Source organism: Pyrus communis, chromosome 12 (genome assembly GCF_963583255.1).
Source record: "Pyrus communis chromosome 12, drPyrComm1.1, whole genome shotgun sequence".
Lineage (NCBI taxonomy): Eukaryota > Viridiplantae > Streptophyta > Magnoliopsida > Rosales > Rosaceae > Pyrus > Pyrus communis.
In genome coordinates this window covers 3,955,101-3,978,891 of record NC_084814.1, presented here as the reverse complement: position 1 = coordinate 3,978,891, position 23,791 = coordinate 3,955,101, and the positions used below count along the sequence as shown (strand labels likewise).

At 37.3% G+C, this 23,791-nt stretch overlaps 4 protein-coding genes across 7 annotated transcripts; 3 read left to right on the top strand and 1 right to left on the bottom strand.

The window, feature by feature from the left end:
* Positions 1 to 141: 141 nt before the first annotated feature.
* Positions 142 to 3,718, bottom strand: LOC137709903 (phosphoacetylglucosamine mutase). The gene is made up of 9 exons (XM_068448885.1): positions 3,525 to 3,718; positions 3,180 to 3,442; positions 2,950 to 3,069; positions 2,724 to 2,866; positions 2,370 to 2,621; positions 1,352 to 1,770; positions 1,090 to 1,265; positions 785 to 881; positions 142 to 593 (listed from the first exon to the last, which is right to left on the bottom strand). Exons 1-9 carry the CDS (start codon positions 3,583 to 3,585, stop codon positions 436 to 438), a joined length of 1,689 nt encoding a protein of 562 aa, XP_068304986.1. The 5' UTR covers positions 3,586 to 3,718; the 3' UTR covers positions 142 to 435.
* Positions 3,719 to 3,871: 153 nt separating this feature from the next.
* Positions 3,872 to 4,605, top strand: LOC137709905 (uncharacterized). 2 transcript variants are annotated; one of them, XM_068448887.1, is made up of 2 exons: positions 3,872 to 4,201; positions 4,333 to 4,605. In XM_068448887.1, the coding sequence occupies exon 1, from the start codon at positions 3,872 to 3,874 to the stop codon at positions 4,157 to 4,159; it is 288 nt and encodes a 95-aa protein (XP_068304988.1). In that variant the 3' UTR covers positions 4,160 to 4,201; positions 4,333 to 4,605. The 2 variants fall into 2 exon arrangements, with proteins under 2 accessions (XP_068304988.1, XP_068304989.1); XM_068448888.1 differs by having other exon boundaries at positions 4,294 to 4,605.
* A 1,340-nt stretch (positions 4,606 to 5,945) lies between these two features.
* Positions 5,946 to 10,985, top strand: LOC137710953 (uncharacterized). 2 transcript variants are annotated; one of them, XR_011065028.1, is made up of 11 exons: positions 5,946 to 6,278; positions 6,470 to 6,597; positions 6,701 to 6,772; positions 6,886 to 7,031; positions 7,119 to 7,233; positions 7,317 to 7,397; positions 8,537 to 8,674; positions 9,690 to 9,777; positions 9,955 to 10,068; positions 10,231 to 10,545; positions 10,623 to 10,985. XR_011065028.1 is itself a non-coding variant. In XM_068450125.1 (10 exons), exons 1-10 carry the CDS (start codon positions 6,017 to 6,019, stop codon positions 10,272 to 10,274), a joined length of 1,188 nt encoding a protein of 395 aa, XP_068306226.1. In that variant the 5' UTR covers positions 5,946 to 6,016; the 3' UTR covers positions 10,275 to 10,978. The 2 variants fall into 2 exon arrangements, 1 of the variants encoding a protein (XP_068306226.1); XM_068450125.1 differs by having other exon boundaries at positions 10,231 to 10,978.
* Positions 10,986 to 17,251: 6,266 nt separating this feature from the next.
* On the top strand, positions 17,252 to 23,334 carry LOC137710492 (probable methyltransferase PMT14). Of its 2 annotated transcripts, none has more exons than XM_068449530.1 (7): positions 17,252 to 17,414; positions 18,450 to 19,130; positions 19,502 to 19,712; positions 20,198 to 20,480; positions 21,303 to 21,686; positions 21,966 to 22,043; positions 22,845 to 23,334. In XM_068449530.1, the coding sequence occupies exons 2-7, from the start codon at positions 18,477 to 18,479 to the stop codon at positions 23,083 to 23,085; spliced, it is 1,851 nt and encodes a 616-aa protein (XP_068305631.1). In that variant the 5' UTR covers positions 17,252 to 17,414; positions 18,450 to 18,476; the 3' UTR covers positions 23,086 to 23,334. The 2 variants fall into 2 exon arrangements, with proteins under 2 accessions (XP_068305631.1, XP_068305632.1); XM_068449531.1 differs by having other exon boundaries at positions 17,256 to 17,414; positions 22,848 to 23,334.
* The last annotated feature ends 457 nt before the right edge of the window (positions 23,335 to 23,791 follow it).

Here is a 23,791-nt window from a genome sequence, read left to right as displayed (position 1 = left end):
GAGATGCTACGTATCATTCAAGCTCGAGTATAAATTTTCCATGTCATGCAAGAAGCCTTTTACTCTACTTCTGTATGTTGGAAATTTATTAAGATCGCGCTGAGTTTAGTTGTTGCTTTGCACAAATGCGGGTTCTGCAAATTGTTGAACAAGAACTCTTAATAAAGAAGAAACAGAACATGTATCAATAGGAAACAATGTAAAGTAGAATACAAGTTACAAGAAAAATTCAATGTTTTCGCACTTCTGGGTTTTAGTCCACGCGTTATTTTGGATGTCGATGAATCATAACCAAACCAGGTAAGACACCGTTCTACATTTACGGGTTCAATCCACCGCATCCACAACAAGAATAACAGGAAATCTGTCAGCCACCATAAATCCTCATCGATTTAATAATTCAGTGAGTTTTGGTTTGAAAAAGAAAGTTGCAGATCACTTCGAGCTTCCAAACCCAAGAAACTGATCTACTAGTTTTGCTACAGAGTTTGCTAAGCTGTTTGCTGCATTCTGTGTGGATGCCTCCGCATATACGCGTATGACATCTTCTGTTCCTGATGGTCGTATAAAACATCGGCCTCTAGGGTATTTAACTGCAATATAAACAGGAACACAAGAAAATCCTCAAAAAATTGTATACACAGTTAAAATTAGGAAAAGCGGCAATTTTCCGTGCAACAAATGACTACCGCTATCAACTTAACGGTACGGACGAATAATCAACATGGATATTGTGCAGAGCAAAGACTCAACTGTACTCAAAATAAAAGGAGAATCTGCTTACCGGTTTCAGCGTTGATGGCTTCTTGAATGCCAGGGGGTGTCACGGCCACAGTTTCTGCATTTTCTGTTACAACAGCAGTTCTGTCCATAACCTTGACCTAATAATTGCGAAGCGGAAGAATTAGTTTCTGAATAGAATATCAATTTACACCATTGTTTTTTTTGGGCGCGTTGCGGCCAACAAGAAATGATGGAAAATCAATTAAGTTTTAAAACGGATGACATATGAAAGCCTCAAAAGAAAACAACTATAAAGCTAATAAATCATCCATAACATAGAATAGAAGGATGGCCAAGGAAACTTGCCTTAAGCTGCCTACTGGGTAGATCCTGATAAAGTTCATTCCACCTCTGTATTGACCATCCCATATGTTTCAGAATGGCCTCAACCAAGAGTACCCCACTCAACGCATCCCCGACAGCCTGGTTAATCAATTCACTAACAGCCAAGAGTCTCAAGGCCGCCTTATGCTGTTCTGAACCTGAAAAGAAACAACCACGTTCTTCATTTAGACAGGTAATGGACAATCATGTCAGCACTAATGTAGTGCACAAAGACCGGTTTAACCTTTAGCTACATCAGAAAGCACAGTAGTCCTGGTTTCTAACCACCGTAAGTAATGTTCTGAGAACAAAATGGTGCCATGGCCATTTGCTTCAAAGTAAATCCCGATATCATACTCCGCAGCTTTCTCATGAAGGTGTTTCACTCCTGTAGGTGTAAAAGTGACTTCTAGGCCTAACTGTTTGAGATAATCTGTGGATGCTCCGTTTGCATAAGCTGTTTGCACAATACCAAGGCGACACTGATAATCATTATTTCCATTAACATCTATTTCCTTAATCAAAATGCTTAGTTGCTCCTTGATGAATATAGCAAACAAGGATAAAATCTTGTCCCCATCAACGAGTTCAATCTTATTACTACTTCTAGATGGCACAATAAAATATACAAGCCGATCAGCATCACCGTCCAAACTAGCACACCTGAAAAGCTAGAAGCATCCATACAGTTAGTCCCTGCATCTGATCATTTAATGTAACACTTCAGATCAACAGTCGAGCATTACTAATTGACCAAATAGAAAACTTGAGTAGTTTGAAACCCCAAAACGATGTTTGGATATTGCACACTGACATCCTTTGTTGCCAAACTAGCTTTAGGGAAACAATTATTTAAAATACCACCAAACTTGTTTCTTAGCCAACAAATGTTTGCATCAAGGAAAAGATACATCCATTGTAAGCAATCCAACTAGTTGTTAAATCAGATCAAAATTCAAGTTCTCCAAAAGCAGCATGCTATTACGACAAAGATCAGAACTCAGAATTTGTTAATCACATTAACGTAGCATAGGTATTGCAATAACAATAATAGCAAATCAACAGGCCACCAAAATTCAGAGTTTCTCCCATCTATCTAATCAACGTAGTCTATGTATCGCAACAATACGCATACAACAGAATTGTCAGCATAATGCAACTATCAGTCATTCTCCAACAATATCTCTGTGATGCAGGCAATTCAAGCAAGTACCTAAGTAAATGATAATCAAAGTTTGTTTCACAATCCATGAATAACTGACCTTATCCCAACATCCTGTGGACCAAAACTACAAGGAACGACCTTCTCTTTCTGCACATAATCAGCACCGACTCCTTCATTAAGTACACCACCTCCTCCTTTTCCGGAGTTCCGTGTCTCAATAACCAAACCATTCAACATCGTCTTCAAAAGTTCAAGTTTTTCTCCACCAACACCATTTGCCCCATCAACAACCAACTTGTCATCCACGTCCCTGGGATGAATTCCACCAGGAATCAAATCTACCAAGCACCTAACCAGCCACACAAAGCACTTAACGAAGGCATTCAAACAACATATGAATTTTTTGCAAGATCAAACCAACACATTACACAAAACTCTAGCTCCAACTAACCTAAACGAGCTTGAAAGCTGCTTGAAGTAATCAATGTCTGATACTTTCAAACCCTTATTTCTAGCCCGAACCATCCAGTGTAGCTGTGGAGTGGTTAATATTCCCAAGTCATGGGAAACCGCTCCAAGAATTGAACTGATTCCCTTCAATCGACCAAATGCTAAGAAATGAGGAGCGAAAAAAGATTTAGAAACTGCACGCTAAGCAATGGAAAAAGAGAAGATACCTGTTTAGCAGCTTCAACCAGAGATTCTCCACTCGGTCTTGTATCTCTTGCCACCAATATCTCCACGGATTTCGCTCCATCAAGTGTGATTTTTTTGTTTTCAACAAATTTAGCTATCAACTGTTGAAGAATTCAGTCAGCATTGTACACGAATTGACACGAATAAAAGAGAGGCAGATGCGCACGCGCACGCACACGCACAAGGGTTATATAAAAAATGAAAAACATACATGAACAAGCTGTTGCGGATCACGAGCATTGGCGAGGGTATCAGCGAACGGCTCCCAATCTTGAGAGAGCATTCCGCCACTCGGGTCGGCAACCTTGATTCCGTTATCAGAGACTTTGTTGTGAGAGGCTGTGATCATGAGGCCGATCACTGATTGGGTGTTGACGGCCCTTAGGGCCGCCAGAATTCCCACCCTGTAAACCGTGGATTGGAGGATCGACGCATCCGCTCTGAATCCAGCCGTTCCATAAGATAGCTTAACTCCTGGTGCCAAGATTTCAAAATTAACAAACCAGAAACCTAACTTTGTCGAGAGAGAGAGAGAGAGAGAACAAGAGATGAGGACCTTGTGGAGGCGGGAAGCGCGACGAGGAGCTCAGAAGGAGTGACCGTTGCTCTTCATTCATGGTTGTTAATCCTGATTCAAAATCACAATCAAGCCCTAATCTGCACCTGCAAAATCAATAGACTCTATAATTTGGTTTCTGTCTTGATTTTCTTCTCAAGCCGTTTAGACTTTGGATACCCAATGGCTTGGCATTTCCGTAATTTCCTGGAATTCCAAGCCCGATACTGTTACCTTTGTACTTAAAGCCCTACGTGTGTGGATGGATATGCCGCCAAAGTCCCCAAGCAAAGCATCAAACAATTCACCAAAGCAGCCGCAGCAGCGACAGAGTCGAAGGGTGAGCGATGGGTCTGCTCTCGTGGTGGAAAGGGAATGAACCCAAAGCCGAAACCAAGACCAGCCAGGATTCGAAACCGACCGAGGCTGCTCCGGGCATGAACGGCGCCGTTGAGGTGCCTCGACCACCCGCCACCGCCAACATCACCGTGTTCGAGTTCGGATCAGTGGCGGCTTCAGCCGATAAGGTCACTCTCGCCGGGTACTGCCCTGTCTCCGAAGACCTGGAGCCATGCCGCTGGGAGATCCTCCCCGCCAGTGGCTCGGAAGCGCCCCAGTTTCGAGTGGTCTTCTAAGCACTCACCCTGTGTCTGCGTGTGATTTTACGGATGGTCAATGTATTTTCTAAACGATCCAAGTTTTATACATTTTGCTTTGTGATTTTCAAGTTTTGATTTTTGATTTGAATGTTGTCGTAACGGCTGAATAGTGTGGTTTATTCGTGTGTTGTGGAAATTCACTTTTGCAGTTTCTTCTTAATCTTGGGTTGCATGGAAGGTCTGTTAATGGTTATGCATTTGAATCCTCTTCCTCTTCAAAGTCGCTTGTATGGAAGAAAATAAGGGTTTGTTTGGTAACGTTGTACTGATAATATGCGTTTGGTATGTTGTTTTCAACGAACAAATAATTAAAAACACAAAATACAATATTTAGCCTAGCTTCGGCAAACATCAAATTGGTATTTTGTGTCTTCTTCAAGAATGATTTCTAAATAAAGTAAAATACACGTAATTCTTGTTCATTTTTCTTTTCTTTTTTTCTTCTTTTTTTTTGAGTTTATTATTAAGTAGAGGAGTAAAATTTTGGAATTATTATACTAATAATTTAGGAATGAGAGTTTCAAACTTGAGGCATATGGGTAGAACCCAACACTTTATCTAGTAGGATATTGGACAACATGCATGTGTATAAAATAAGGAGTAATGCTTGGGAGACCAAAATTTTCCAATTTGCAAACCAAATGACATGTCATCAATAATGCTAAGAGATGCCTACCATCCAAGCTCTTCCACCCCGAATGGTGAACAACACTTGTCTGGACAGGTCGCAAATTTGACAAGCGTATGCGCGCAACAGACAACCTTGGTGAATAAGCTCTTGGAGCACATCGAGACCCAGCACACTCTTGACGAGATATCTCAAAACAGGATAAGGGCATGAGACGACAATTTTTTCCAGCATTGTCTCGACAAGCAACCACTCAAGCAGCCGCGAACCGAGCATTATGGCAGTGTGCACTTCCACCTGGCTAGCGTAACAGACAGAGAGAAGCAGAATTCTCGTTCGACTCGAGTTCAACTAGTAGCCCACATATGTACAACCACTAGCAGCTCGCTCACCAAAGACGTACCACGCGCACCACCTTCGCGACACATACAAGTAGGACATAGGGAAGAACATCATAGACCCACAGGTCAACACGGTGGCAGCGGTAGGCTCCACTGCCCCAATAGAGGCAAATCCAGTAAGAAGTAGAGAGGCTTCTAGTTGAACAATTGAACGGTTTCCAACACATTAAGACTACTGACAAGGCACTTCAGAGAGATATAGCCAACATGAGTAGGTCACCTTTCATAGACGAGATTGAGCAGATGGAGGCCCCATGCAAATTCAATATGCCACCTTTCACCCTTTTCAAGGGTGATGAAGACCAAGAGAGGTACCTGAAGCACTACCCAGTGCAATGATCCTTTACCAGAGTAATGCCGCCCTCATGTGCAAGATTTTCACCACTACCCTACAAGGCGAGGCGCAAGACTGTTTCCACACAGTAATAGAAAAATGAAGCGAATCAAATTTAAATTCAAAACTTAAAAAGTAGCCAATTAGTACTATGGTTTAATGATATTTCTCTTCATTTGTAAGTGAAAGGTCTTATATTTGATTATCCCCAAATGCGAGTTTGAAATATATTATTGTTAGTTATTGTGTGGCTGAACCAACCCCTTCCAAATGATTATCAAATTTAAATTTAAAAAGTAAATTTTATTTTTTGATTTTTAATTTTTAATTAAAAGAAATGAAATGATTATCAAATTTAAATTTAAATCTTTATTTTTCATCTCTCCTGGTATCCCTTCTCCTTCTCCTTCTCCTCCCTCTCTTTCTCATTCCCTCTCACAGTAACAGACACAATCACACTATCATCATCAATGTCTTCGACTCCAAAGAAGCGCCTGAAACCCAAGCCCAAACCCGAACCCTACTTTCAGTCTTCCCCTAATTCGATCGCGTCGCTATTGGAACCATCCCAAAGTTTATTTCCCTCAAAGCACGACTTCCTTCGGCTCATAGCAGTCCTCGCCATCGCATCCTCCGTTGCTCTCACCTGCAATTTCTTATCCTCCACTCTCACCGACCGCCACCGGAAGCCCTATTGCGATAGCTCCCCCGACTCTCTCGACTTCCTCCCCGGTACGCCTCTCAATTTTCTCCTGTTTGTTTCCCGATAAAACCCACCTTTTTTTATTTACTTTTTTTTTATTTATGTTTTATGCATTGTTTTAGTTTTTTAGCTGAATTTCCCTTGATTTTCCTAGTGGGTTTTCAGCAAGATGCGTAATTATGTGCTGAAATGACATTTTAAGCAATTGGAATTATTACAGATTCTTGTGAGCCTTGCCCAAGTAATGGACAATGTTATGAAGGGAAATTGGATTGTCTTGAAGGATATAAAAAGCATGGCAAGTTATGCATAGAAGATGGAAGTATTTATGATACATCTAAGAAACTTGTAGGTCCTGAAACTCTCCTTTCAGCTGCACTAACATTATTCCAGCAGACGAATGTTTGCATAAGTTACATTGGAGTTTCTTACTTGGGTTTGTATGATACAGGCAGAAAGGGTAGAAATTCGTCTTTGTGAGGCGCTTGCTGAATTTTTGTGCTATGGAACTGGAACGATTTGGGTTGGTGTCTTTTCAACTCCTATGAATTTGATAAAAAAAATTTATCTGTATCGGGATATTTTCCCGTGCTTTTGAATACATTTGAAATTCTTGAGTTTTTCTTGCTCTGACAGATCGAAGAGAATGATATATGGCATGATTTAGATAAGCAAGATCTGGTGGAACATGTTGGCTCAGACAATGCGATTTATATGTATACGAAAGAAAGGACAATGGAGACTGTCAATAGAATGTTGGACACGAGGACAAATTCTCATGGGTATGTCATTTCATATGGAATGAAGATTGTCCACTTTCTCAATTTTTCCCAACCATCTTATGTTATATTTACTTTCTTTGTGTGTAGGCTCAAAGAGTTGAAGTGCCCTGACATGCTAGCAGAGCATTACAAACCATTTTCCTGTCGCATCCGACAATGGATTGCTGAGCATGCATTACTTGTTTATTCAGTTTGTGCATTGGTATTCCATTCTTAAAGGCAGCCTTTAATGCTTATATTTAGTATCAACTTTTTGAAGCTTGTTGACGGTATTGAGATCTCCAGCTTGTGGGATCGACATTCATTATTTGGAAACTCCAGCGAAGATGGCGTCTAGCAACTAGAGTTGACGAGCTTTACCAACAGGTATACGGTATCGTTTGTTCTTTACTTGTAAGGAACATATACAATTTAGCCTCTCATGTAAGTCTGACATCAAAGGGATGTCACCATATTCTTAAATCCTTTTTGGGACCAACATTTGAGCACTTGACCTCATAAAGCCTGGATTTTGAAGGAATTATGTGAAGTAACCTGCGTTTTCTGAATGTACCTGCAACACATAGACAACTGTACACTCTGAGATGCCTGAAAAAAGAAGTGGATGTTCATGTGGATTAAGTGGACATATATTAATGTTAATCCAAACCCAAACCCATGGTCATGTAAGATCAGGAAATTTTTTTGATCTGAATGTAAAATGTCGCAAATATTTTTTTGGTAGTGTTGCTTCACATTTCTGTTTTATCTACCATACTCAATATCTCCTATTATAGGTGCATCTGGATTCTGGATGCATATGCTTCAACAAGTTTTCCTTTCGTTATGGGTGCATCTCGTGGTCTACATTTTATATGTCCATTCCATGAAGTCTAATTTCTTTTCTTTTATCATCATTATGTGTCACTCCCATTATTTTTCTAATTTTATTAATTTATTTTTTTCATGTCTACTCACTGTTATCACCTTGTATGCTTGTATTATTTCTTTATTTTTATGTGTGTTTACATGTGAAATTTTGAGAGAAAAAAGAATCAGATCTGATACTTTAAAAAAAGAATGAAACTCCTGCAGGTGGTGTCAGCGTACGTTGGTACTCTGTCCATACGAAAAGTTAAAACTATCATCTCATGCAGGGAACAATAATATGGATGCTAAATTGATGTCCTTTTATGGTCACACTATATGAGCACAGATTCAGCTGCCGTCTTTTCTTGCTGTTGAAAACATCCACAAACACCATAATTTATTGTTCTACTTAAAAATACGAGTTTTTCAATGGTCGTCCCAAGTTAAGCTCTCTGGAGCATGCTAGCTTTATGTTCTATTAACTCACTGCTTGAATGCCTATCAAGGTCAATAGTGACCTTTAATTTATAACAGCATGCTAAATGTGGTTGTTAATCACGCACAACTTAGAAAAGACTTGATTTTTTTAATTGCATGGGTTGGTTTGAATTGTTCAATTGGTTCTATTAAAACAATTTCATTTGCCAATTTTTTAGGTTTGTGAGATACTTGAGGAGAAGGCCTTGATGTCAAAGAGTGTGAATGGTGAATGCGAACCATGGGTAGTTGCCTCTCGGTTGCGAGATCATCTACTTTTGCCAAAAGAGAGGAAGGACCCTATATTGTGGAAAAAGGTATTTTCATGTCTCTTGGGATTATCACTTCAATCTATACTTTCTTGTTGAATTGATAATTTATAAATTAATCCATGATTTTGTCAGTATCCAAAGTAGTGTTCCTTTGTAAAAATAAAAAAAATGACCAAGGCAAATGCGCATATAATGTTATAGGAGTTCAGATTCGTTCAAATTTGTCTGTTGAAATGTAAATTGGCATACTTTTCTGGGATGAGAGGTGGATCTTCTTGCATGATCTAGTTGAACTGAAAGTTTCAGCGGATTGATGTTTTAAAATAAGAACCCTTTAAAAATGTTTTAAATGATATATATAATGTATCATATTCTATTTTAAAAGATTCTATGTAAAGCAAAAGGGTAACCGCAGTTGCTGTCTGAGTGACTAACTGGGCCCAAACTCATGTTTGGATTGGGCCACTGCCAAGCTTCGAGTCGCTAGGGCTAATGACGGTAGTTAGTTGTATACATGATCTCACAAGTTTTGGCTTACATTATTTTTTGCTAATTTCTTTTGAATGCGGTACAAGGGATTGAACTCACGACCCATTCTAATCTTACTTGTTTTCCTTACTCCTCTTATCACCATGACAACTCCCAAGCATGCCTCCTATTGGAGACATATTGTTTTTCCATAAATCTCTATTTAACGTGATAAAGCCTTGTTGTATACTTGGGCACAAGTTACAAGTCATTTGTTCAACCTTATTAGTATTGAGTATATAAAAGAACACTCATTTTTAACCCCATTAAAAAGGTTATATCACCAAGCTATGAAAATATATCATTGTCCGTTATGAGAAAAAACGAAATTGAAAAGTTTCAGTACGTCCACTTTTCGTGACTTGAATTGGTTCTTTTGTTAGTTTATTTGTATCATTACCAAATCTTAGTTGTTTTCAGTCCCAATGAAAAGTGTAGGTCTTTTTTTCTATGGTTTCTGTTTGTCTATATTTGAAAATAATAATTATATTATCGTTCATGTTTCTAATAGTGATATCTGTGGTATGTGCAGGTAGAAGAGTTGGTTCAGGAGGACTCTCATGTAGATCGTTATCCAATGTTGGTTAAGGGTGAATCGAAAGTAGTATGGGAATGGCAAGGTATGCAGGTGGACTCGGTTTTATGTATGTGAAATTGTAAATATGGTGACATAACATGGCCGTTTTATCTTCTTTTAGCAAAACACTATTTACAAGCACATATAATTTGTGTAATTGGGAGCTCTATGGAAAGAAGGGTGCATTCAAATTTGGCATGACGGCTCTCATTTTGTGCAGTTGAAGGCTCTTTGAGCTCTTTGAGAAGAATGAAAAAGGGGGAGTCTAGCACGTTGAAGTTGAGCAAAAGCACGGAAAGAAGTTCTGATCAGCATCTCCACTCACTCAAGGATGGTTAGTTGCACATCATTTCATTTCATTTTTTTGTTTGTTTTTGTTTTCATGAAATAATTGGTCCCACTTATAGTACTTCCTGCGTGCTCATTTGTTTTTTAGATTGTTTGTTCGCATCAATGTAGTGGAATTGATATCTGATGGAATCCTCTTTTCACACAGATGCTAAAGCACTGAATTTTGATACGGTGATGTTGGAGCAGTGACCATTATCCCATTGAGCAGAGGAGATTCAAAGTGTTCTGTTTTTGAAGGGTGATGCACAAGTTTGTCGGAGAGGTTGCACAGGATATTTATCAAGGTGGTTAATGAAAGAGTACAGAAGTTAGATTGTTTTGAGATGAAAGAAGCAAATTCGGCTACTCCTCCGCCATTCTGTATCGAGCTCCAAACAGTTTAGATGGATACTAGGTTTCAGGTTTCTCTGCTTCACACCAGACCAGAGCACTAACCGCATAGAGCATACTGCTGGATGAGGTCTGGCAAACACATACATATGAAGCTTTTCTTATTATTACTATGCATGCTAATTTTTTAACTTGTTATGTATGTAGTTAGACCCAATACCTTGTGATATCCCAGACTGCAGATGCTGCCTATGTCTAGAGGAATTCGTATTGCTCTTCGATTTTGCCTGTTTTGAATATTGAGTATCGGAACTTTGTTTCGTGAGACATTGACGTCTTTTTAGTTTATGTGAGTGGGGGAATTCGAACTTGGGACCTTTTTCAACGTTGCAATGAGTGAATCGTTACTTGGTGTCATTGACGTTCTTGGGTAACAAGAAATTGAATACTTCTGCAAAAAGAAAACAACAAATTAGGATCGTTTGAAGGGTTCTATCCGTCCCGCTTAACAAAAGTAATACAATAATTGCTCGTTTACTAAGTCGTAATCATATTGGAGAGGAATCGAATTGAACATTGAATGTGTACATTTACCTACATATTCTTATTGGGGAAATGAATTTGTGGTTGAACTTTGCTTCTCATGTCTTTGTTGGTCAGCCTCATCCTTTTCTTCTTTTCATAAGTAATCAATTCACTTAACACCACAGGCACTCGGGGGCCAAAAGAAAAAGACATTGTCGACTACATTAAAGCCCTATTTTCTTAATAAACAAGAATTAAAATTAGGGAGATGTTATTGTAACTCAATAAAGTTATTCATTCTGTATTCTTTTCTTGAAATGTAGTAAATTTAGAGTGTGAATGGCTTTTTTTTGGTACGAATAACAACACTCTAAAAATATTTATCAAGCGGCGTAAGAAATCTTTAATAAACACACAAGAAATTGAACTTTCTGGTTCTTAACTTAGCAAGTAAATCATCTTATAATTTCAAATTTGACATTTTAAAGATTTCAGAACCCTAATGCACACACAGTTGATTTTATTTTAACTGGCATACGGGCTCACACAAAATGGGTGTGAAATTTTTTTTATTTTTGTTTTTAAAATGGGAGGAGAAGGGAAGAGAGTGAGAGAGAACGTGAGAGTGAGGAGAGAAGGGAGATAGTTTTATTTTTTTATTTTTTTACTTTTAATAAGAGATATGTTAAAATCATATGTATGTGAGGTTTTGAAAAAAAATAATAAAATTTTGGATGTGTAAAATTACATTATTGTCCATATTTCTTATTTATGTTCAATTTTAATTAGAGAGATAGAATGACAATTTCATGAAATTTTGGTGGGGAATGAAAATTCTATAAATATGTAGTTTAGATTGTTCAATCTAACGACTACAAAATTAGATGAGTATATATGAATTGAGAAAAACCGTGTTAAAATCGTTTTTCTAAAATAATATATATGTTTTGTGGGCAAGTGACAGCAATGTGTCGGTAGTGATTGATGATAGTGGGGGGGAAAGGCATATGATCCAACTGTCAACGTTCTAATAATTATTATTGCTTTGGTTTTGTTTCGGGAGAACGCGATCAGAACTTAATTCGCTACCTCATCATGACTTGAATCCTAAGGGAGCAGTAAGGAGTGCATCATGGGTTTGGTGATCCAGAATCCGTGATGTCCAATTTGATTTTTAGTCTCCTTCAAGCGGGTTAAAATAAGTAAAAATATCCTCGAATTCAACTCAACCTCGAATTAGATTGCGTTATTCTACTGAAGAAAACAAAAATTTCACATCGAAAATAAACAAAAATAAATATGACTTGTATGGTGTCGTTCTACTTTTAATATCACCACCTTTTGTGATAAAATTTTCACACTGATCATATTGTGCGAGTGATAATTGGGGGACAATATTAAATGTGCTTGGTAGTGGATTACTCGCCATTCTCTTCAAAAATCTTCACATGCTCATGATATGTGTTTATTCAAAACATTATTTTTGGTCGTTGGATTATATGACTCGATATCTAGAATTAAATCAGACTAAATTATGTCTGCATAATTGTAGGATGGGAGATGCATGGTTAGTCTCAGGAAATCAAGGAGGATCAACTGAAGCAAGTGTAGTGCTTAATAGAGATTAAATTCACTAAACGCGATCATCTCAACGTTCCAAATTGGAGTCCAATATATATGTCAAGAAAGTAACTCTTGATTGCAATAATGCAAATTGATCTATAAAGCTGGAACGCCATAAATGTTATATGGATTAGCTAAAGTAACTTTGTGATGTGCTCGACACCCGTGGAGTGTTATATAATGCATTTTTGTTGGAAATTCTATTTAAATTGGGAACTGTTATTGACACTTCAAAAATCTCATTCTACACTTTCATAAGTGTATTTTTCTTTTTAAATATAGAAAGTTTAGTGTCTAGAATGAGAAATTTAGAGTGTCAATAACAATCCCTTTAAATTTTGTACTTATTAAAATTGGAAGTAGGGGACGTATCATTTGAAAAGGATGAGATGGTTTGAATAAAAGGTTCCATCAGTTGGCCTTTTAAGAATAATCATCACCGGTGAAAAGGTGTTTTGCCTATAAATAGGTTATCTTACTGCAGTAAATTGATTAACTTTTCACATTCATGTAGTTGTACACAGGGTGCACTGTTGTTATAGAGTTTTGTAGTGTTTAATTATGTCCATATGAGAAAATATTTAACAAATCGTTGTTTATTGAAATCTTGTGATTTGAAGTGCTACTATTACAAGAACGTGAATATACATATTTTAATTCATTAATTTTTTAAACTTACTCCACTTATATCCTTATAAATGTACCCAATGAAAAAACATAATATATATATATATATATATATATATGGTGACACATAAGAAACATACGTGTACCAAAAAGATATTAAAACGAATTGATGTACCTAAATATCTATATTGAAATATATTATAATGAATTAATGTATCTAAATACCTGTACTAAAATGTATTACCAAAATATATGTATCAAAATATATTGTATTGAACTAATGTACCTAAATATTTGTACCAAAAGAGATATACTAAAATTATTATATAAATTAATTACCTAAATGAAGGACACGAAGGGTATCATAAAATATTGTATATAAAAAAAAAATTAGTTGGCCCAATTGTCTATAACAAAATATAATGATGAATGAAAGAAAAATAGGATTAAATGTAGTTAACTTAATACATTAAAATTAGGAAGAAAAAGAGAAATAAAATATCAAAATATGATTAATAAATGAGGTTATTAAATGTATCAATGACTAAATTAAATTTTAATCTTACATAAGGTTCTAGTCTAAAAGTCATACTTTTCAAGAATAAAAATGGAGTTTTCTGTAATAATAAGAAGTGAGTTTTAACGAAACACCCCCGTACTGTTCACTTTTAACGAAAAACCACATTTTTACATTTCTCTGATACTATTCATTACATCTTTATTTGTCATTGTTTTTTATTAAAACTAAAGTTTTTTTGGATTTTTCGTTAGTTTTCCTTAATAAGAACTCCATTCTTACTAGTTCACATTATGACCTCTTAAATTAGAGGGAGCATTTGTTGCTGTCCATTTTAAACTGTGGTGTATGCTCCACAATTCCTATTCATTAGCCATGTGTGACAGCTCGTCCCGAATTATTTGTACCGTAGATGCGACAAGACTAAAATGCCCTTGGACGTTAATTGGTGTTGTGGGGTGTTGTTTTGTTTTTTTTGGTGGTTGACTCTACAGGACACACACACACCCATACCACACTCCCGTGCCTTCTCTCTCTCTCTCTCCCCTCCCTCTTTCGATTTTCTACAACGTCCGTACAAGTCGTACGGACAACACCAAACCAACCCATTTCTATGCAGATCGAGCTTGTGTTTAGTACCATCACCTTCATCTCGTCATCACGAACTCATCTATACCAGTTTTTAGACATGAAACCCTCGAAAACCTGAGAACCAGGGAACCTCAATTTTGTGCACTGTTCATGCACACGTGATCGTGGGGGGTTTTAGAAGTTTTTAAGGTCATAGGTAGCTTTAGAATACTCTCACGAAGCTCGGAGAAGCATTTTGGAAGAAATTGGACGTTGGGAAGGCCTGGAGTGGCGAGTTGCAGGTTTGGCTGGAATTTCATGGTTTCTCCAGCGAGATTCCATGAATTTCAGGACTTCAAAGTGGTAATGTTTTGTTCTACTCGTTGTAAGCTTCATTTTGGTACCAATTTCATGGAATTTGGTTGAGAAATGAAGAAGATATGAAGTTTTGAAAATTTTCCAGTTTCCGACAAGAATTTGAGTTTCAGACGGCGGCGGCTGGCGAGACTCACCGGAGAAGACAAGGGAATATTCTGTGAAGTTAACGAAATATTCTTAACGGCGTCAGGTTAGTTTTAACTGAATCTGTTAGGGTTTAACGGGATATTCTCTAACGACGGTTAGGGAATCCGTTAGTTTTCGCCGCGCGTGGGGGCGCGTAGGGCCATGCCCTTGCTGGCGCGTGGAGCCTCGAAAAATTATTTTAAAAACATGAGGATGTTCGTGAGGTTGAGTAGATCACGTTGGTATATCCAAACATCCCATTTGAGCATTGTATGAGAAATTATTACCTAGTTTTGGTTATGTGCTTTAAATTGACGTTTTTATAGTTGTTTCGCATTTAGGTGAGACCTATCTTGAGGACGAGCGCAGTCACTCGAGACAAGGGGGTTACGACCCTTCCACATATCAGTGAGTGGGCTTTTGGTTTTCCGTATATACCTATATACTTGTGGTTTTCCCCAGAAAATGATATGGAATGTTTATATGTTTTAAATGCCATGCATAGCGTTTGCCTATTTATTTATGCATTAGTAGTTGCATATATGTATGTTTAGTGTTGCGGACGCACATGTAAGTGCCAGGTAAGTTCATAGTTTATGGTTGTGAACTAGTGGTTAGGTGAGATGCATAGAGAGCTCATAACCTGCACCCCCGGTGTTAGTGCTCCCGCCCAGAGTTAGGGCACAGTCCTTCACGTGATGTTCACCTTCCGCACCACACACGCATCTTGGATCCAAGTTAGGTGCACAGTCCTGTCGTACAGACCACTATAGGTGGTTCTGACTCGTAGGTGACCCGCGATTATTCGCCCAGTCTTCACGTCATCGTAGCACTTGAGCGGATTTATTTACACCCAGTCTTGTCGTACAAACCACTTTAGGTGGTTCCGACTCGTGTGTAGGTATAGTTAGTGAGTTGGGGATTTGAGCTCTAGATTCAGCCATACAGGTCACGTTAGGTAATTCCGGCTGACATGTTACTTGCATTGATTGACATTACCTGGGTTACTTACATTTTATGTGGAGGCATTCGACATGGCATATTTCTGAACATGTTTTTGATATATGTGTATATTCTATTTTCTGGAAAACTATACAGGTTTGACGGCGAGGGGTTAGAACTTTGATAATGAATTGATTTTGAAAAGTTTTGTTTTTGCCCACTCACACTTTCTGTTTTGTGCCCTTCCATGTTCTAGTTTGGTTTGCTCTTTTGGTGGCTTACGAGGAATCCACGACATATCTGATAGATTATCACCAGTGTAAGACCACCTTTGGGTGTGTTTAGTTAGTGTTTGTTCCTCTAGATTGCAATAGGCTTTCTGTGCTCTGAATATTGTTTATCACACTTACACTTGCACTTGTACGTTAACTACATTGTTTTGTAGTTTGGTTTTTATTTATTCGTACTTTTATTACTATCTTTTGCTTCCGCAATGTGCACATGGCTACATCACCCTCACGTGACGACCAGCATGCATTGATTTCGGTCGGGGTGTGTCACATGTATTTTCTTAATGAAGAGAAACTGTGGAACATACACTAGAGTTTAAAGCGAGTAGCAAAATGCTTCAAGTATGGTTGGCGTATTTTCTAGGTAGCTCATAAAATAACTTTATAATCTCTTTTAACTAAATTCTCACTTGACTTGAAAATAATGAGCATAATTGAAGATGTTTTTAATAACTTTTTGTGTGTTTCAATTATAAAAAGTTGGAAAGTTTACATTTAGGTACAGTAAAACCTCTCCATAGTGATATTCTGTAAGAGAATAATCTAGTCATAGAAAATTAGATCCCCACTAGGGTAAACTATATATAAGAATAAACTTCACATTGTAATAACTTATAATTTTCCTAGTCTCGTCTCAGGAAACTTGCCACCATATAAGAATAATTATCAATAAGTTAAAAAATATGCAATATTTGCATATTTAAATTTAGGATTAAGTATCTAAAACCCCTAAACTGTTTAATATAATTTCAAATTGGTCTTAACATTTTTAAACATTCTAAACAAGTACTCAATCTATTGAAAATGTTACGTCTGTTTAGTCCCAATTTAATTTCTGTCAGATTTACATTTCGAAAATTAGCATGCTGCACTGTAATTTCGAATCTTTATACAACTTTTGTTAAAGATAACTAAATTAAAAAATATGTTTGTTTAACTATACTTATATTTAGTAGTCCTTATATAGTTACAACATTAATTTAGTCCCGACATTATAACTAAACTTAATATTTTTATGTTGACAATTTATTTAGTTTAGATCTATATTTTAATGGAATTACTAGATTTGACAGATGAAGAGGTGATTGCGTGTTCCGGATCGTAGTGCATCACTCCTCTGTGTCGGCGGACAATTCGACGAGCAATTCCACCAGGAGTTGAAAACCAAAGTCATCAAATTTCTATTAATAGTATGCCCCTGCTTTGCCACCACCTCTCCTCTTCTTCCTATATATATATAATCTCTCCCACTCAGTCTCTCTGTCTCTCCCTCACTGCAAATCTCTCTCTCCTCTCTCTCTAGCTTCCCCAGTTTCTCTCACTACTCACTAGCACTGTGGGGGATGCAGAACGTGAGAAAAGTTCAAATGCAATAAACCCACTTGAGAACTCGTCTCTCAGGTTAGCAATTTGATCCCTGTATACCATCACAAGATCCATGCTTGCACTTGCTTTTTCTTTTTTCTTTTGTCTTAAAAGTTGAAGATTTGAATTCCATTGTTTCTGCATCTTGCATTCATATCCAAAGTTCTTTCCCCTTTTTTTTTTTTTTTTTTTTAAGTGAGATCCAAAGTTTTCTCCTTAGGTGAAAGGGATTCAACACTTAAAGATCCAACAGGTGAGCTTGATTTGAGGCAATAGATTTAATTACTACAACAACAACCAAGCATTATCTCACTAAGTGGGTTCGGCTCTATGAATCCTTGATCGCCACAGCGCTCGGTTGGAACTAATTAATAATTAATGATAAGATTTGTTTACTGATGAGATTAATCCTTCATCTAATCCTATGAGCTTTCACATACCTTGAAACAGCAATGACAATGGATTTAGTACCACTAAATCTCTAAATTTAAATTAAATGGTGGAAAATGATATGGGTTTGATCCCATTTATCCATTAGTTTATTTAATCCTAATGTGGTTGCCAACGCACTCTCTTTTCAGCAAATCTAGTTACTGCTTGCAAGTCCTTTACTATTTAACCATAAGAATGTATGCATAGTTGCCTTTAGAAACGTACTGTATTTGGGAATCCATCGTCTTTCTTATGTCATTATCATTCAGGAAGTTTTATGTTAATTAAGTACTTCTTGGTTCGTATCTGAAGAGATGTACATATATTTTTTGGAATTTGTATTTTCAAGATCGCCTAAAAGCCGAATGAGCAGCAAGTTCTCGTTTTGTAGGTCCGATGCATATTGACTGCAACTCTAGCTAGAGAAAACTAACTGTACTTCGGAACAATTAATCAAGTTATTTTCTAGTTTTTAATATTTATAGTAGATTCTTGGGTAAGTAAGTACCTACTTAGTACCTGTTCATGAATTTTTGTTCCCTTTGTTCATTACATTTTGGCAGTGCTTGGCTTCAACTTCTCAACCATTGATCACATACTTCAAATACTTGCCGCTAAGGTTTAAATTACTTTGTACAGGTTTGAGGGAATTATTACAAGAATATCATGGGCTCCAAGCATAATTCTTCAGGAAACAGAACAAGAAGCACGTTATCTGTATTTGTTGTGATTTCTCTTTGTTGTTTCTTCTACCTTCTTGGAGCATGGCAAAAGAGTGGTTTTGGAAAAGGAGATAAAATAGCATTTCAAGTAACCAAGCAGAAGGATTGTAATGTCTTTCCTGATTTGAACTCTGATTTGAACTTTGAATCTCATCACAGTATCGTGGAGATAGTTGAACCTTATGAACCTAAAGCCAAAGAGTTCAAACCTTGTGATGTTAAATATGCTGATTATACTCCTTGTCAAGAACAAGACCGAGCAATGAAATTCCCCAGGGAAAATATGGTATACAGGGAAAGACATTGTCCTCCAGAAGAGGAAAAATTGCATTGTCTTATTCCAGCCCGGGAAGGGTATATAACTCCATTCCCCTGGCCTAAAGGCCGTGACTATGTCCACTATGCCAATGTACCTTATAAAAGCCTCACAGTTGAGAAAGCTTCACAGAACTGGGTGCAATTTCAGGGAAATGTTTTCAAATTTCCAGGCGGAGGAACAATGTTCCCCCAAGGCGCAGATGCATATATTGACGAACTTGCATCAGTTATTCCGATTGCAGATGGCTCTGTCAGGACAGCATTGGACACCGGTTGTGGAGTAAGTTTGTTTTCTAATGTGCTTTTATTATTGGATATACATGTCTACATTCACTTCCCCACTCTGCCATTTTATCATTTGCATTCAGTTTGAGCTTCTTAACTTCCTTCAGTCAATCCAAGACTGACTAGAGCATTAGCTTTTCACTTTCCAGAGAATATTTGAGAACCTGTCACGTCAGATCAACCTTGCATTTCAAAAACACTGTGCATGTACTGAATGAAAATGTACATTCCATCTGTGCCTATGTATTTGTGACTAGATCATGTATGTGCATGAGTAGTGATTTATAATAGCGTGCATGTTCACACACAGTCAGTTCTTTCCCGTTTGGTTGTGGTTCTGTACTAATGAGGCCAACAACAACACAGGTTGCAAGTTGGGGTGCATACTTAATGAAAAGAAATGTATTAGCCATGTCCTTTGCACCCCGGGACAATCATGAAGCACAAGTGCAGTTTGCATTGGAGCGAGGAGTACCTGCTGTTATTGGTGTGCTTGGATCGATTCATCTTCCATACCCATCTAGGGCTTTTGATATGGCCCAGTGCTCTCGGTGTTTAATTCCATGGACTGAAAATGGTAACATCTTGGAGTAACCAACATTAAGCTTAAGCAATCACATTTGATTTCTTTTGTTTTTGTATTACATACTGATAAGATATCGTTGAATTACAAACTCAAAATAAGATATAAAAAGTAGAAAAACATATCTATATTTATTTCTGTACTCAGAAATACGGTCAAATGAATTGTGATATTGTCTCAACTTGGAAGATCAAGTCATTGACCACTGAAATATGGTCAGAGTTGTTTGCTAATCCACCTGAAACTCTTACATGGCTGGCTGTTAATTTATTTACCAACCCTCCTAAATTTCCCTTTTCTGAGTTTCTCTTGTTTGATGAACCCCCCTCCCACAAGTTGACTTCTATATAAAATGGGCTTCTCGTTGGAGTTGCATCTTTTACTTTGTTTTCCAAGTTTTAACTTGCAACGATAGTTTATTAACTTATTTACTCAATGTGGTGAAATTTTATGATTCAAATATGAATGCCTGCGTGTAGATGGAATGTACCTAAAAGAAGTTGATCGGGTCCTTAGACCTGGTGGATATTGGATATTGTCTGGACCTCCAATTAATTGGAAGACCTACTACAAAACGTGGAAGCGGTCTAAGGAGGACGTGCAGGCTGAGCAAAAACAGATTGAAGCACTGGCTGAAAGTCTTTGCTGGGATAAAAAGTATGAGAAAGGAGATATGGCTATCTGGAAGAAAAAAGTAAATACAAAATCCTGCAGAAGAAAGTCTATCGATGTATGCCAAACAGAGGATGCTGATGATGTCTGGTGAGTCTCTGGGCACTATGGTTTCTCTTTATTAGTTTGTTATTTTCACAACTCATTGTTTTTAGCCTTGTTTAGTTGTTTTACATCTTCCCTATTCAAGTATAAAGATAATCTTATGGTCATCATAAGTTTGCCCCCCTCTAAATTTGAGGTTTGGTAGAACTTCCTGAAGTGGGACAGACTCAGTTAGGGGAAAGAGTCACAAACCTTTGCAGCAGATGGCAGGATAATGCGCGAAAAATATTTTTGAAAATCTCAAATTATATGATATTGAGTAACTTTCATCCAGCAATTTGGTTTACTCATCTAGGAAAATGCTAAATAGAACACAAGTTTTATAAGCAGAAGTAGTTGAATTGGCATGCTGCATATATCCAACATTCCCAATCCTATGTAAGCATGCTCTGCTGCTATGCAGGTTTTGCACTGTTTGCGTTGGTTTGCTAGTTCAATATTAGGCTTTTAACTGAAATTCATTGATATAAGCAGTACGGTAGTATAACTTTAAATTCCATTCATTAAAGTGAATATGTTCTCTTTTTTACTTTGTTTTATGTTCTTCCACCCTTTGTCATTTTAGTGGTTGCGAAAGTTAGCTTAGTTCCTACAAATGTTGCAACAATACAAGGTGAAGTTCTTTTGGCCTTGCTTTTTTTTTCCCTCCATGGTATATATATTATATAGCATGTCCCATGCAATTCATATAAGAGCGATTTTGAAAGAATGCCAGTTCTAGGGTTAGATTGTTCGTTATTTGCTTAATATATTGTTCTTAAATTGTTACAGCCATCCTAATTCTAAGTTTTATGTGGTCTGTTCCAGGTACAAGAAAATGGACACATGTGTAACCCCTTCTCCTGAGGTAACCAATGCAAATGAAGTAGCAGTAGGGGAGTTGAAGTTTCCTGCAAGGCTTTATGCAGTCCCTCCTCGAATCGCTAACGGTTTAGTTGTAGGGGTTACAACTGAATCTTACCAAGAGGACAATAAACTTTGGAAAAAGCATGTAAATGTTTACAAAAGAATCAATGGATTGATTGGAACGACAAGATATCGAAATGTGATGGATATGAATGCAGGCCTTGGAGGGTTTGCAGCAGCCCTTGAATCTCGAAAATTGTGGGTTATGAATGTTGTGCCTACAATTGCAAAGAATACTTTAGGTGTTATTTATGAGAGAGGTCTAATTGGCATATATCATGATTGGTATGTCCTTGATAATTCTCTGTCTCTCTCTCTTTCTCACACACACACACACACACACACACACACACACACACACACACACATCACACGCAAACACAGGGACATCAGTGTTTATGGAAGTGTACGAGTGTCCTTCAGGACTCATTAACCTTTATGCTTTTCCTACAAAGACTTTTAGTTGCTTCTCGATTATAATTTACAATACTGAGATCTAGGTAGCAAATACATATTTTCAAGTTAGTATTCCATGTCATAACCAAAAAAAGAAACTTCTTTCAGGTGTGAAGGCTTCTCTACGTACCCAAGGTCATATGACCTTATTCATGCTAGTGGCGTGTTCAGCTTGTACAAGAACGAGTAAGCCTCATTATCTTCTTCCTGTGTATCTGTGTACATATATCATATGTAGTTGTTTGCAGCAGTAGATTATCTTATGAGATAGCAATCAAATCATGTGATGCAATATCTTGTCCTTAAGATTTCTAAAACCTTCATAGTTTAGACTTCATTTCTAAAAATGTGTATAGTTTGGTAAACATCAAGATGGAAGAATCTTTGAAGAACTAAATCCAAGAACTCTTATAAGTAATTTCTCTAGGGCTGTTTGAACAATGGTGGCTTTTTAGTGATAAAGTGAAAATATACTAATTTAAACAATTACGGGCTTCCTTAATGACAGTTGTTTTTTCATGCATAAATCTAATCTAATGCTAATAAGAGTAGTAATGTAGTTTGCCAACTTTCTATAACTTACAGTTATAAAGTCACTCTTTTCTGTTTTATTCAAATTTGAGATAATTGTCCTGAACTTTGGTCCTCGAATTGAAAATCCATGAGTATTGGTCCTGGAACTCGTGAGAGAGTGGTAAAATGGCCCTTTTAGGCAACTCTTTTAGAACTTCTGTCCCTTATTTGCCATTTAAAACCTTTTATTTTGGATAGAAATTTTAACATATTTACACAAAAGGACCATTGCTCCACGTTTGACAAGTTCATGACCAATACTCACGGATGTTTAGTTCTGGTGAAAGCTCCAATCAGGCCAAATCTTGCAATTTAACAGCTCATTTTGGTTAGCTGGGGTTCCGTGTAAGGTACATTGTTGCATGAAGCATTTAACATTCACAAATGTGCTGATCAGTTATTAAATGGATTAAGCAGGTGCAAACCGGAAGACATCCTTTTGGAGATGGATCGCATTTTGCGGCCTGAAGGGACAGTCATCTTCAGGGATGAAGTCGATGTCCTGAACAAGGTTAGGAAGATTGTCGGGGGCATGAGATGGGATGCCAAAATTATGGATCACGAGGACGGACCCCTTGTTCCTGAGAAGATATTGGTGGTCGTTAAACAGTACTGGGTTGCCGGCAGTGGAAACAGCACATCCAATGATGAGTAAACCGCGTCATCATTCGGTTGTGAATAAATCAGAATATAGCACAAGGAATGATAAAATTGCTCTGTAGTTGTGGGACTGAAGAGTTATGACCCGCCGTTAGGTACGAGCTGTGTAATTTATAGGGTTGTGATGGTAATGACCGGAAACAGCCGTTACATTTCCTTTTTAATTTGCTTCATTTGACGCACTGGGAAATAGGGTTACGGGCATGTTGAATTGTTTTTTGTTTAGTACATCGATATTTTTGCACTAAGGGGGAGGAGAGTTCAATTAAGTCATTCAATGGACAGCCTAATTTGATATCGAATTCTCAATTCACGAGATTCGAACATAAGATCTTTTACTTCCAAGTGAAGAGGAATACCATTAAACTGTAGTATTGAGTGGCATGTTAAATTGTTAATTAATTTAAAAATGTCATACTATTTTGAAGGACAAGGGAACATAACTAATTCATAAAGGTTAAAAGTTGATGCAGCAAAGCCGAGCTTTCTTGTCGTAAAACCAGAACTCAACGTAACTCAGAGCATCTTCGATGACCATCACATTTGAGGGCTTATTTAGGTGCTTCAAAGGAATGTTCGAGTCCTTAAAAGAATATTGTTTACAATTAAATTTTGTTGTAGTATATCCCTAAATATAGAGATTAAAATTTTAAAAAATTATTATTCATTTCATTAAAATATTGTAACCATTGATAAAAATA